This window comes from Lepidochelys kempii, chromosome 3, assembly GCF_965140265.1.
Source record: "Lepidochelys kempii isolate rLepKem1 chromosome 3, rLepKem1.hap2, whole genome shotgun sequence".
Lineage (NCBI taxonomy): Eukaryota > Metazoa > Chordata > Testudines > Cheloniidae > Lepidochelys > Lepidochelys kempii.
In genome coordinates, this window is record NC_133258.1 from 145,391,801 (window position 1) to 145,406,496 (window position 14,696).

Here is a 14,696-nt window from a genome sequence, read left to right on the forward strand (position 1 = left end):
GAAAGCAGTGTACTGTGGATATCTATCCCATGGTGCAACCAGGACAATTGACTGTGGATGGCTCTGTTTGCAGGCAGGCCTTCCTGTGAGTCAGGCTGGGAGGAACGAAGGCTTGGGGACTTATAGTGACATGTGATCATGTCACCTGAACTGGAAGCCATCTTTAACCTGGTGTTTTTCCATTGAGAAGGAGGGGTGGGAACCCAGAGGGACAAAGGATTCCCACCTTATGCAAAAGATATATAAGTCGGTGGAACAGAACAAGGGGGAGCCATCATGAGAAATCCCCTAGCCACCACCTGAGCTGGAACAAGGGCTGTACCAGGGGAAAGGATTGTGCCCAGATTACAAAGGTGGCAAGTCAGTGAAAGAAACTTATTGAAACATCTCTAAGGGTGAGATTAAATCTGTATTCAGTTTTTATTACTGTACTAGACTTAGACTTGCGTGTTTTATTTTATTTTGCTTGGTAATTGGAGCCACTTAAATCCTACTTTCTGTATTTAATAAAGTCACTTTTTACTTATTAATTAATCCAGAGTATGTATTAATACCTGGGGGGGGCAAACAGCTATGCATATCTCTCTATCAGTGTTATAGAGGGCGAACAATTTATGAGTTTATTCTGTATAAGATTTATAAGGGTAAAACAGATTTATTTGGGGTTTGGACCCCACCGGTAGTTGGGCATCTGAGTGTTAAAGACAGGCACACTTCTGTAAGCTGCTTTCAGTTAAGCATACAGCTGTTAGGGGACATGGTTCAGACCTGGGTCTGGGTTTGCAGCAGGCTAGCGGGTCTGGCTCAAACCAGGCAGGGCACTGAAGTCCTAAGCCGACTGGACAGGAAAGCAGGGGCCGAAGTAGTCTTGGCACATCAGGTGGCAGCTCCTAAGGGGGTTTCTGTGATCTAACCTGTCACACCAGGAACTGTGTGCAGAGCTCGTCTCAGCCTTGCAGCACAGCAACACTAAAATGAGACCTGCTCTGACAGCGGAGAAGCAACTGACAATCACTGTGTGAAAGCTTGCAATGCCAAACTGCTACGGGTCAGTGGGGAATCAATTTGGAGTTGATAAATCCACTGTGGGTGTTGTTGTGATCCAAGTATGCAGGGCCATTAATCGCTTTCTGTTAAGGAGGGTAGTGATTCCATGCAATGTGCAGGGCATACTTGATGGCTTTGCCACAATGGGGTTCCCAAACTGCAGTGGGGCAATAGATGGTGTGCATATACCCATCTTGGCACCAGACCACCTTGCCAAAAAGTACATAAAGAGAAAGGGATACTTTTCTATGGTGTTGCAAGCGTTGGTGAAGCACCTAGGGTATTTTACTGACATCAACACCCGGTAGTCTAGGAAGTTATATGACATATGCATCTTTAAGAACACAGGTCTGTTCAGAAAGCTGCAAGCAGGGACTTTCTTTCCAGACCATAAAAATCACCGTTGGTGGTGGTGAAGTGCCCATACTGATCCTGGGAGACACCCTATCCCTTACTCCCAAGGCCCATGAAGCCATACACAAAGCACCTGGACAGTAGCGAAGTGTGGTTCAACAACAGACTCAGCAAGTGCAGAATGGTGGTTGAATGTGCCTTTGGCCATTTGAAGGATTGCTGGAGCAGTTTGCTCACTAGGTTAGACCTCACTGAAAAAAAAATGTCCCCACGGCTATAGCTGCCTGCTGTGTGCTTCATAATACACGTGAAGCAAAGGGAGATTGGTTTTCGCAGGGGTGGGGCACGGAGGTGGACAGGCTATCTGCTAATTTTAAGCAGCCAGATACCAGAACTACAAGAAGAGCTCAGAGTGGAGCAATGCATCTCCGGGAGGCTTTGAAAATCTGTTTTAGTAATGATCCACAGTAACGTACACTGCTTTTCTGTATTGTGCCTACCCATAGTCTAAACCTTGCTGTGATTCTCTCTTGTGTACATCCATCCCAGTGCCTCAGTTTGCCTATCTCTCCCCTATCCCCCACCCCCAGGCTTTGAATTAATAAAGATGATTTCATTTTCAAGACATGGACTTTTATTACACACAGATATAAACACTGAAAGATCCGACAGAAGAAATGAACCTTGGAAAGAGAGTAGAATAAAATTTTGAGGGGGGAAAAAAAACACATTCATCTTGTCTTTAAAAGCACAGCTGACTTGCCTATGTGAGGCTGTTATTCTTTGCACCCTCCCCCGGGATTGAGTGGAAGGGATATTGCACTGTCCGCCCTTGCTAGTGGAACATGTGTGAGGGGGAGTACAGAGATGTTGGAATGCCATTCTGCAGGGGCTACAGAGGGAGTCAAGCCTCAAGATGTTTCTCCTGAAGGTCAACCAGATGCCCCAACACATCTGTTCTGTCAGAAAGCCCAGCATCTCCTGCTGTGTGCCACGCTCATTCTCCTGGGCTTCTCTCCTGTCCATCATGTCCATGTCCATTTTTTCAGAGAGAACAATCACCACACCCTCTGCTCAGCATCCACTATCCCAGAGGCATTCACTATCTCATTAAACATGTCATCACAACTTCATCTTATCTGGGAGATCCTCTCCACTGGTGTGGAGGAACAGCTGAAGGCTACACTTTGCACTGTAAACAATGCAAAGCACAAAGGAACCACTGTCAGTGCAGACCTAGGGTCTAGCACAGAGACGCTATATAAAAATCACTCCCCTGAATCCACGCAAGTGTAAAGCAGAACATTTTAATTTCTGCAAGGTATTCATTGAACCAGTTTGCTGTCCCAGTCATGGTGAGTTATGACCCAGTGGCATGAGCACCGGACTGTCAGCAGCATTGGGTGGGCAACCCATGACGGTACTGGAGCTGGCCAGGGGGCCATGCCACCTCCTCTTTGTAACATCGACGCTGTCTACAGGTCAAGGACCAGCATTCCCCCTCCCAAACTGCAAACCTTTGCAGAAGCGATGCTGAGGGAGGGCTTGCAGTGGCGTGGGGCCACCACAACATTTTCCTTCCCTCTCCATTGCCGCTGCTGCTCTCTGGCGCCAGAGGCTTGCAGTTTCTGGGGTCAACAGAGACCCCTGTCACCCAAACTATGGCCATGTTTTGTAAAGCATGGGGAAAGGGGTGGAAAATCACTTGGGGGGTGCCCGCAGGCAATATTGTTTGAGGTTTGAGCAACTGAAAATGACCACTGTCTCCCATAGGTGACCCTAGCTGATATCACGCTCCTGAGGGTAACAGCTGCTCCAAGCATCCAGGTATAGACAGTGTCCTTATGCTGCTATGCTGTGTACTGCGATTATGCCAGTTGAATTCATACTGGAGTGGCGTGGGAAAGTATCCTACTATGGTGAAAGAAATAAGGCAGCCCTCCATAGAAACCTTCTACAATGGATTACAGAGTACCTCCATGAAAGTTTCCTGGAGACCTCTATGGAGCATTCCTGGGCCATCCCTGTGTACAAAGTCTTTTTCTCAGGGCACCCTCTGCCAAGCTGGTGTGGCCACTGGGAAGCAAATAGGCACTATATCTCAACTGATTTTTTTAAATTAAAAAAAAACAAACAGCATATAGGAACATGTGACCCCAAAATATTAATTGGAATTGCATTCTCAGCAGAGGTTTCTGCCCTGGCATCACACTCTGCCATGTTGCTGTGCTGGGACTGGCTGGACTGCTCAGGGTTACAAACAGCTCCTGGGTCTCTGGGACAATGAACTGCCCTCTTGCCTGTCTCCCATTCTCCTCATCCAAGACTCCTCCTCAGTGTTGCCTACAGTGGCCTGGGACTCTGACTTCTCAGATGTATCCACACTGATCTTGGGGGGGGGGGGGGTGTCATTGTGCGGTTGCCACTGAGAATAGCATGCAGCTCCTTGTAAAAGCAGCATGTCTGTGATGCTGAACCAGAGCGACCATTCACCTCCCTTGCCTTCTGGTACGCCGGCCACAGTTCCTTGATTTTCACGTGGCACTGCTGCATGGCCCTGGTGAAGCCCTTCTCCCCCACGCAGCAAGCAATCTTCTTGTATACGTCTGCGTTTCTTCGGCTAGATTGGAGCTATGCCTGTACTGCCTCTTCTCCCCACAGACCCAGAAGATCCATCGCCTCCCGTGTATTTCAGGTAGGAACATTTTTAGAGTGCGGCGCCATAATGATCAGCTGGGCAGGCAAGCACTCCACACCAAACAAACAGGAAATGGAAATTCAAAAGTTCCTAGTCCTTTAAAAGAGGAGGGGCTGTTTCCTGCAGACCTGGCGGCTGGGCAGCAGAGTTGAGAACGGTGGCCAGAGCAGTCACAGCAGAGCATCATGGGACACCTCCTGGAGCCCAGTTAGGTTGACATAAGCAGCACAGTGTCTATATTGCCACTACGACCTAACTATGTCGAATGAAGCATTGTGCCTCTCATGGAGGTGGAGTCATTGAGTCAATGTAGCAGGTGAGTTACGTTGGCAGAAGGGAAGTAGTGTAGAGACAGATATTATTAGGTCGACATAAGGCAGCTTACGTCAACCTAACTGCGTAGTGTAGACAAGGCCTTAGAGAAATGATTTTAGAGTTTTATTTTTGCTATTCCAATTTCACTTTCTAGTACTCTGATGAAATGTTAGGATTAAAAAAAAGAATATGATGTGGGTTAGTGCTGGTGATCATTACAGAAGTCAATGTTTAAGAGGGATCTCACTGAGAAGAGTAGAGAGACATGGGATGTTTAGTTTTGCTAGTTATTCCACACACATGGGACAACACGGGGGGGGGAAACCACAAAGATGGAAATGAGAGAAGGAAACAGATTTTGCCTAGGGGTGACAGGAGCTTGTTAGCCAACTCCTTATAAGCTCCTAATGTTAGTAATGCATGTTCTGAGACTTTACATCCACAATACACCATTTTACACAAACTGCTCACAAAGAGAGCTTCTCGACTTGGTTAGTCTTTTTAAATCTGCACGTGCAGCAGAAATGCAAAGACAATATTGTATGACGGCTCTAATACATAAGCTCCTACATAGATTTTAAGGTCTTTGGAGCAGGGACTGACTTTTTGAGGCATGCAGGTACACTGCTTAGCTCAGTGGTACCCTGATCCTTGATTACAGCCTATAAGCACTACCACAGTAATAATAAATACCCTTTCCTGCTCCCTGACACCACCTCCTCCCACACACACACACACACACTTGAGAACAAAAAGTTATATTCCTACTCACCGATTTCTAGGGCTGTTGCAAGGACTAGTTACAAGCCATGACCACTTAAGCACTGCTGCAGTGCTTACACAGCAGTAAGCACTTTACATATTCTCACATTAAAACAAGTCGTAGTATTTATCAGCATGCACTCTGAACTTACACACGATCATGAGGCGGGCCTTCCACTTTGACATCCTTATACTCAAGTTGCAGTTTATTCTTTTGACAATATTCATGAAGTTTTCCCTTGTACAACTGTGGCTTAACATAATATTCTGCCATTTTGGCACAACCTGTGAGGAGAAAGAAATTTCGACAAAGAATCTTGCATTCTCAGTGTTTGTCTTAGGGAATAAAAACACAAGCAAAGATGGCAGCCCACATTGTTCAAGGGTATTGGAGCAAAGTAAGGAAATGTTTACAAATGCAGAGAACCACTAGGTGTGCTTTGCCAGAAAATATTGGTTGCATGAGAGAATCATTCATCTTGGTAATAGAACCTAAATGCTTGCAGGTTATAATTTAAAAACACTACTCAGGGCAAGGGCCACATCGTCATATATTTTTGGAGTATCTAGTACAAAATAACCCTACTCAGGCATTAGTGCAATATAAATGTAGTTATTAATTAAATCTACTCCTGCAGCTACAGAATATGAAACTGAAATGTCAATACATTAAAGTAGATTGTTCCTTTACAGTAAAACAGAAGAGTGGTGGACTTGTAAATGTTTCTTGAAGACATTAGTTTGCATGGGAATAACTGATTTAGAGATCTGAACTGAGATAACACATATATATCCCCAAATCAGTAGAATTATCGAGAAGTTATTTTTTTTAAACAAAAGTAAAGTAGCAAGTGGCTCTTTGAAGCTGAAAAGCCAGCAAAACAATGCATAAAAAGTGTAGTGTGTGTGTTTATTATTTGTTTGTTAAAAGGAGATTGAGGTGAAGCCTAGCTTCCACAATAGAAGTTATGCTTTAGTATTTCTTTCGAGGACTTTTGACAGTGCAACTAAAAAACAGATACAAAGTCTACAGAATTCTCACTTTTGTTAGCCAAGGCTAGATTTAATCATTGCCCAGCTTTATTAACAAGGCAGCAGAATTCTCCCCCCACACACACGCGTGTTTAAAAGAATCAGGAGGGGTCCCAGCGCCATTTCAGAAAGCAGAACTAAAGCAGACTCTAAAGCCAGGGCAGGGCGAGTCAATAACAGAAGGGTTTGAACAAATCCTGGCAAAAGCTGATGGTTTTCAGGCCATAGTGACTCTTCTAGGAAGGAAGCCTGAGACAGTGACTCCTCAGAATAATAATTAATACAGGAGAATGAATGGGACTGAGCACTTAGGCCCAGATCCTCAAAGGTCTTTAAGATGCCTAATTCCTAGTGATTTCAATGGAAATTAGGTGAGTAAATATTAGGGCTATCAAACTATTAAAAATGTATCATAAGATTAAAAAAATAATTGCAATTAATCAGTTTTAATTGTACCATTAAAACATAATAGAATACCATTTATTTTAATATTTTTGGATGTTTTCTACATTTTCGAGTATACTGATTTCAGTTACAACCCAGAATAAAGTGTACAGTGCTCACTTCATATTATTTTTGATTAAATATTTGCACTGTAAAAAGAAAAGATATTGTATTTTTCAGTTCACCTCATACAAGTACTGTAGTGCAATCTCTTCATTGTGAAAGTGCACCTTACAAATGTAGAATTTTTTTTTTTTTTCAGAATAACAGCCGTGTTAGTGTGTATTCGCAAAAAGAAAAGGAGTACTTGTGGCACCTTAGAGACTAACCAATTTATTTGAGCATAAGCTTTCGTGAGCTACAGCTCACTTCATCGGATGCATACTGTGGAAACAGCAGAAGACATTATATACACAGAGACCATGAAACAATACCTCCTCCCACCCCACTCTCCTGCTGGTAATAGCTTATCTAAAGTGATCACTCTCCTTACAATGCGTACGATAATCAAGTTGGGCCATTTCCAGCACAAATCCAGGTTTTCTCACCCCCCACCCCTATACACACACAAACTCACTCTCCTGCTGGTAATAGCTCATCCAAACTGACCACTCTCCTTACAATGTGTATGATAATCAAGGTGGGCCATTTCCAGCATAAATCCAAGTTTAACCAGAACATCGGGGGGGGGGGGGGTAGGAAAAAACAAGGGGAAATAGACTACCTTGCATCATGACTTAGCCACTCCCAGTCTCTATTTAAGCCTAAATTAATAGTATCCAATTTGCAAATGAATTCCAATTCAGCAGTTTCTCGCTGGAGTCTGGATTTGAAGTTTTTTTGTTTTAAGATAGCAACCTTCATGTCTGTAATTGTGTGACCAGAGAGACTGAAGTGTTCTCCGACTGGTTTATGAATGTTATAATTCTTGACATCTGATTTGTGTCCATTTATTCTTTTACGTAGAGACTGTCCAGTTTGACCAATGTACATGGCAGAGGGGCATTGCTGGCACATGATGGCATATATCACATTGGTAGATGTGCAGGTGAATGAGCCTCTGATAGTGTGGCTGATGTTATTAGGCCCTGTGATGGTGTCCCCTGAATCGATATGTGGGCACAGCTGGCAAAGGGCTTTGTTGCAAGGATAGGTTCCTGGGTTAGTGGTTCTGTTGTGTGGTGTGTGGTTGTTGGTGAGTATTTGCTTCAGGTTGGGGGGCTGTCTGTAGGCAAGGACTGGCCTGTCTCCCAAGATTTGTGGGAGTGAGTGAGTTTGTGTGTGTGGTTTTTGGGGGGTGAGAAAACCTGGATTTGTGCTGGAAATGGCCCACCTGATGATCACTTTAGATAAGCTATTACCAGCAGGAGAGTGGGGTGGGAGGAGGTATTGGTTCATGGCCTCTGTGTGTATATAATGTCTTCTGCAGTTTCCACGGTATGCATCCGATGAAGTGAGCTGTAGCTCACGAAAGCTTATGCTCAAATAAATTGGTTAGTCTCTAAGGTGCCACAAGTACTCCTTTTCTTTTTATTTATTTTTTTTTGTTACATAACTGCTCTCAAAAACAAAACAATGTAAAACTTTTGGACTTGTAGGCTCTCTCTGTCCTACTTCTTGTTTAGCTAATCGCTAAGACAAGCAAATTCATTTATATAAACTGGAGATAAAGTTGCCTGTTTCTTGTTTGCAATGTCATCTGAAAGTGAGAACAGACGTTCGCATAGCACTTTTGTAGCCAGCGTTGCAAAGTATTTTTTATGTGCCAGATATGCTAAACATTCATATGCCCCGTCATGCTTTGATCACTATTCCAGAGGACATGCTTCCATGCTGGTAACTCTTGTTAAAAAAAATGCATTAATTAAATTTCTGACTGAACTCCTTGGAAGAGAATTGTATGTCTCCTGCTCCATGGTTTTACCCGCTTTCTGCCATATATTTCATGTTATGGCAGTCTCGGATGACAATCCAGCATATGTTGTTCGACTTAAGAACACTTTCATTGCACATTTGACAAAACACAAAGAAGGTACCAATATAAGGTTTTTTTAAAGATGGCTATAGCACTTGACCCAAGGTTTAAGAATCTGAAGTGCCTTCCAAAATCTGAGAGGGACGAGGTGTGGAACATGCTGTCAGAAGTCTTAAAAGAGCAATACTCCAATATGGAATCTACAGAACTTGAACCATCAACAAAGAAAATCAACCTTCTGCTGATAGCATTTGACTCAGATGACGAACATGAACGTGCGTCGGTCTGCGCTGCTTTGGATCGTTGTCGAGCAGAACCCATTGTCAGCATGGAAGCATGTCCTCTGGAATGACGGTACAAGCATGAAGGGACATACAAATGTTTAGCATATCTGGCACGTAAATACCTTGCAATGCCGTCACAACAGTGCCATGGGAATGCCTGTTCTCATTTACAATGTCACCTGAAAGTAAGAAGTGGTCAGCATTATCTCCTGTAAATGTAAACAAAAACTTGTTTGTCTTCGTAATTGATTGAACAAGAAGCAGGACTGAGTGGACTTGTAGGCTCTAAAGCAGAGGTGGGGAAACTTTTTGGCCCAAGGGCCACATCTGGGTGGGGAAATTGCATGCAGGGCCATGAATGTAGGGCTGGGGAAGGAGCTTGGGGTGCAAGAGGGAGTGAGGGATGTGGAAGGGGGTGCAGTGTGCAGGAAGGGGCTCAAGGCAAGGGGTTGGGGCGCTGGAGGGGTGCAGGGTGCATGAGGGGGCTCAGGGCAGGGGATTAGGAGGCTCAGGGCAGGGGATTGGGGGTGCAGGCTCCGGCCCAGCGCCGCTTACCTGGAGCGGCTCCAGGGTGGCAGGGGTGCGCACTGGGGCCAGGGCAGAAGCGGCCGGCACCACATCCCTGCGGCCCCTGGGGGAGGGGGGTCAGAGGGCTCCACGCACAGCCCTCGCCAGCGGGTACCACCCCCGAAGCTCCCATTGGCCACGGTTCCCTGTTCCTGGCCAATGGGAGCTGCAGAGGGCGGTGCCTGTAGGCAAGGGCAGCGCACAGCGCCCTCTGAACCCCAGGGGCCACAGGGACGTGGTGCTGGCCGCTTCTGGGAGCAGCACGGGGCCCGCGGCGCCATAGGTATGGCAATCCCGTGAGCCGGATCCAAAGCCCTGACGGGCCGGTTCCGGCCCACAGGCCATAGTTTGCCCACCCCTGCTCTAAAGTTTTACATTGTTTTGGTTTTGAGTGCAGTTATGTAACAACAACAACAAAAATCTACATTTGTAAATTGCACTTTCACAATGAAGAGATTGCACTACACTACTTGTAGGAGGTGAACTGAAAAATACTATTTCTTTGGTTTTTTTACAGTGCAAATATGTTATAAAAGATAATATCAAGTGAGCACTGTACACTTTGTATTCTGTTTTAATGAAAATCAGTATATCCAAACATATTTAGAATACCAATTTAAATTATTTTGTTTTACAGTGCTATTAAAAATTAATTGCAATTAATCACAGTTTTAATTGTGTTTTGAGTTAATTGTGAGAGTTAACTGCAATTAATTGACAGCCCTACTAAATCTCTTCTAGAATCTGGACCCTAATGTACAAACAGAGAAAGAGATAAAGAACTGTACTAAAAATAGAAAAGGAAGTCACCATCCTTAAAACTAAAACCTCCCTTTAAAGCCATATGATTTTAGAAAGGAAAATTGAAACTTTGGAAGACCAACAATCTGAGAGTACTAGGAACAGCAGCAGGGAAAATCCCAACTCTTTTGATTACTTATAGTATTTTTGGCCTTGTATTAGTATTTTATTTGTTTATTAGAACTTGTATTAGTATTTTATTTGTTTCCTTTCTAACACAGAGGTAAGGAAGCAGTTTGCTTCACTACTACTGGGAATGCAATTAACATCTTTCTCTCTCTGAATTTTAACATGCCAGAAATGCTTTAGTGGAGCATGGCATTAATATAGCAGTATAAGAATATATCCAGGTGATTTTCTCCCTCCCCACACTCCCTTGTAGCATTTGTTTTGTAATATAAAAAGTTTGGAACAGTGGGACTTCAAATCCATTGTTGTGATTGGGTCCATAGTGGTCTGTATTTCAGAGATATGGATCATAAGCATAACCTCCCCAGCCCACATACAAGTATCACACTTCCAAAAGGAATAGCTGCATTACCTTCTACTTAGAGCAGGGGTCTCAAACTCCTGGCCCACAGGCCATCTGCGGCCCGAGAACCTCCCCAATGTGGCCCGTGGGGCAGTTTTGGGGCCAGGTCTCTCTCTTGGCCCAGCCCGGGGCCCTGCCTGCTCGCTCCAGGTGTCTGCCAGCCCTGTCCTGTGCCTCCGCGCGCTGCCCCCATCCCAAGCGCCCCTGCGACCAATGGGAAGTTGCAGGGGTGGTGCCTGGGGGCAGCAGTGCACGGAGGCCGCCCCGGCCCACCCCGCCTTGGAGCCCCAGGTACGCACGGCACCCCCCATTCTCCCCCCCAGAGCCTGCACCCCCACCCCACCTACACCCCCCTGCCCCCAAACTCCCTCCCAGAGCCTGCATGCCTCCCCCCTCCTAGAGCCTGCAACCCCACCCCTGCCCAGAGCCTGCATCCAGCACCCAAACTCCATCCCAGAGCCTGCACCCCAGACCCCGTCCCCAACCCAAATTCCCTCCTAGAGCCCAACCTCTCACCCATTTTGCATCATAGAATACCAGGATTGGAAGGGACCTCAGGAGGTCATCTAGTCCAACCCCCTGCTCAAAGCAGAACCAATCTCCAATTTTTCCCCCAGATCCCTCAAGGATTGAACTCACAACCCTGGGTTTAGCAGGCCAGTGCTCAAACCACTGAGCTATCCCTCCCTCCCTGAGCCTGCACCTCAATCCCCTACCGCAGACCTCCTCCCCAACCCAAACTTCCTCCCAGAGCCTTGGGGAGAGGGGCAGAGTTTTGTTGTTGTTGTTGTTTTTTTTGGGGGGGGGGGGGGTTCTGGGCTGCATGAGTGACATTATTGGCCCGCTGGGAGGATCTGAGGACTGGTACTGGCCCTAAGAAAAACGAAGTTTGAGACCCCTGACTTAGAGACTGCTGAGCCCTTATACTTAGACGTTTACTTTGCACCTGTAAGGGGAACAGAAGTCACTGGAGGCTTTCCAAGTATACCCGCAGTCCCCAGCACTGCTCCTAGTTCAGTTTCCAAAGCTAGAAACACTCGCTCGTTTTAACACCTTGGCATAGGACCAGAAGCCCAGTTCTTTATTAGCCCAACCCGGGCTGTGTGGGGCAAGCTCAAGCCTGCTCCAGTTCACACTCTGCAGCCTAGCGAGGGGTCTCGAGGAAGCAGCAAATACCCAGAGCCAAGGCACCCCAGCTCATCTCCTCCATCCAACCCTTTACCCCCCAGCCAACCTCTACAGTCTGTACTAATGACTCGCCCCCAAAGCCCAGCCTTCCCTCTGCGCTTCCCCCACAGCTCCAGCCTCTCCCCGAGCCTGCACCGGACCCCAGCCCGGCCCCTCGCCCGCCCACGCAGCGGCCCGTCCTGCCCCCGAGTCCCCCACTCACCGCGTGGCTGGGGGCGGCTCAGCTCGGCGCGGCGCGGCGCTCGGAGTGCGGCGGAACAGCAACAGCGGCTCCGCACTTCAGCCGGCGCGGCCCCAGTTTCGTTTCCTTGCAGCGACTTCCCCGGGCCCCCGGCAGCCGCCGCGCTCCGCCCCCGGATCGGCTCCGGAATCGAAACCGAAAGGAGCTGGCGGGTGCCGGGCGCAGAGCCGAGCGGCCGGGGTCAGCAGGGAGGCTGGCCCGGGCTGGGGCTGCCCCACCCAAGCAGCCGCCGCCCGGGAGGAGGCGCAGCAGGAAGGGGGAGCCCAAACCCAGCATTTCCCCGCCAGGTCCCCCCCGCGGGTGCGGGATCAGCGGGGAGCCTCTGCCGGAGCCCGGGGCTCCTCTTGTTCCCCCTCCCCAGGCCTGAGCCTCTGTCCCCCCTTCGGGGGCTGCAGTTCAGCCACTGCTCCGGCTCCGCTCCGCTGCTCTGCGGGCCCAGCTCCTGCCTCTGCTCTTTTAGGCCTTTTTCTTCTGAGGCCCGGGTGGTTGCCGTCTTAACCCCTGCCCCCATTTGCCCTGCCTGCTCAGGCAGAGATGCAGTTTAGGTGGAGCTGGCCCCATTGTCCTTGAAAGGGGCCAGGCACCCTGTGATATGGGCCCTTCTAGCTAAGTTGCCCTCCTACGTGCAGATGCACAAGCAAGTCCATTCCCCCTTTCCACTGTTTCCCTTTCTTCTGGGGCGGGGGAATGCTGACAGTATAAAGCATATGAGTTTCAACTGCACAGCACCAAAGAGAGTCAATACACAGCCATCTACAAGATTAGAGATATTACTGGCTTTCTTGAACCTGCAATGGATTGAGAATCTGACAATATTATAAAGAAAAGAAAAAAACAGGGCCCAGCTGCGCAAAAGGGAGCTAGGTTCTTACAAAATCACAGGAACAACACTAGGATCCACAAAACCTGAGTTAGGTGCCTAGCTCCTCTCTAATGAATGGGGAGAGATGGGCACTTAGAATGGGATCCCCAAAGCCAGCACACTAGGTGGGGAGCCACCTAACTCTAGCAGATGACTATCTCTCTAATGAATTCCATCAGCATTAGCCTAATATTTTCCCTGGGTAGTTTTTGGCCAGCTAGTGAGTTGGTTGATTCTATAAAATGTGTTAATACAATTATTTGACAAATATTAGTGAAATTAATCAAACACTACAGTTGCCATGATTTGACCATACTTAAGGAGTGAGGGAGGAGAAAGTTGGCTAAAGCCAGTAAAACTGGTGACAAGGAGATGTGTTCAGAATAGAGGAGCACAACAGCCAGGAACAACAGATTCTCGAAATACTGTGAAATATGCCTCCCATCTACAATGTGTGTTTAGAAGATGGCTCTCTTAAGATTAAACCTGCCTATTCTAAATAAAACCCAACATTTGTACCACATGATTAGGAAGGGTCTATGCATATAATCACATTATTGGAGTTTGGTTATGGAAATGTAGGCCCCCCCCCCGCCCCCTCCTCCTGTCCACTGGCTCAGTGTGAGGTTGTTCAAGATAGGGTAAGTCTACCTTGCGTTTTTTTACACAACTTTGTAAAACTTTGGGCTTGGGGTTCCTCTGTATGCTCTGTGTTGTGTGTCAACGTATATTCACCTCAGACCAGACCCACTCAGACAAACCACTGGGAACAAAGGTTTAGTAAATAAACAGAGAACAGGATTACAGTCCAGCAGCCTCCTCTCTGCTTGCCTGCCTCCTGCTCCCAGCTTCAGTCAGTGCTGAAATTTCCTGCTGCAATGACAGAGGATACATCCTGGGGGAACCAGGAGGTTCTCCCAGCATTCCACAGTTTGTAGTTTCCACGTCTGCTGTTAAAGCATACTGGACCTTGGGCTACAGGAATAAGGATTTTTACATTTCCATCAGAGATATGTACAGCCCTTTGCAAACAGGCAAACGTAACCTCAGTTTCTATACGTTTACTTGGTTGAGTTAAAGCAACAAAAAAAAAATGCAAATACAGTGTAAATTAAGGTATAGACCTAGAAACTCCTATTGATTTAGTAATCTGAGGCAGGGAAATAATGAAATCAGACTTACAGGTACTGTAACTTAATGCCCTAAACATGTTACAAGATATCATTGGAGTGGTCTAATGAGCTAATGCATGGATTTTAGGGCCCCAAAACACGATTATATCAATTATAGATGAGTATAGCAGCTTCTGCCCTCCATCCACCAGGAAAAGAAGAAAAAAGAATGCTGTTAAGTTTGGCCTATTGTTGCACATTTTAGAGTTCTCTGATACACACTCAGTTTCAGAACTTTGATAAACTAGCAGTAGTGCCATACACAGTAGTTCTGTTTCTGTCCAGCAGAGGGCAGTGGTACACAGGCAAACATCACTGCCACCACCACACAGAGATGACAAACTGTTGCTAATATACTCGTATAACTCAGGAAATAGTAACTGTCAGCGTGCAGCCCACCAGGGTAATCCGCTGGCGGGCCG

General features: G+C 46.7%; 1 protein-coding gene across 2 annotated transcripts in view; it reads right to left on the bottom strand.

The window, feature by feature from the left end:
- EIF2AK2 (eukaryotic translation initiation factor 2 alpha kinase 2) overlaps positions 1-12,405 on the bottom strand; it is a 42,779-nt gene extending 30,374 nt beyond the window's left edge. Inside the window, exons 1-2 of one of the 2 annotated variants that reach the window (XM_073338388.1) lie at positions 12,202-12,405; positions 5,329-5,461 (exon numbers count right to left, since the gene is read on the bottom strand). In XM_073338388.1, the coding sequence (XP_073194489.1) occupies positions 5,329-5,450 (122 nt within the window). In that variant the 5' untranslated portion in view covers positions 5,451-5,461; positions 12,202-12,405. The other variant, XM_073338389.1, reaches the window with a different exon arrangement.
- Positions 12,406-14,696: the final 2,291 nt, after the last annotated feature.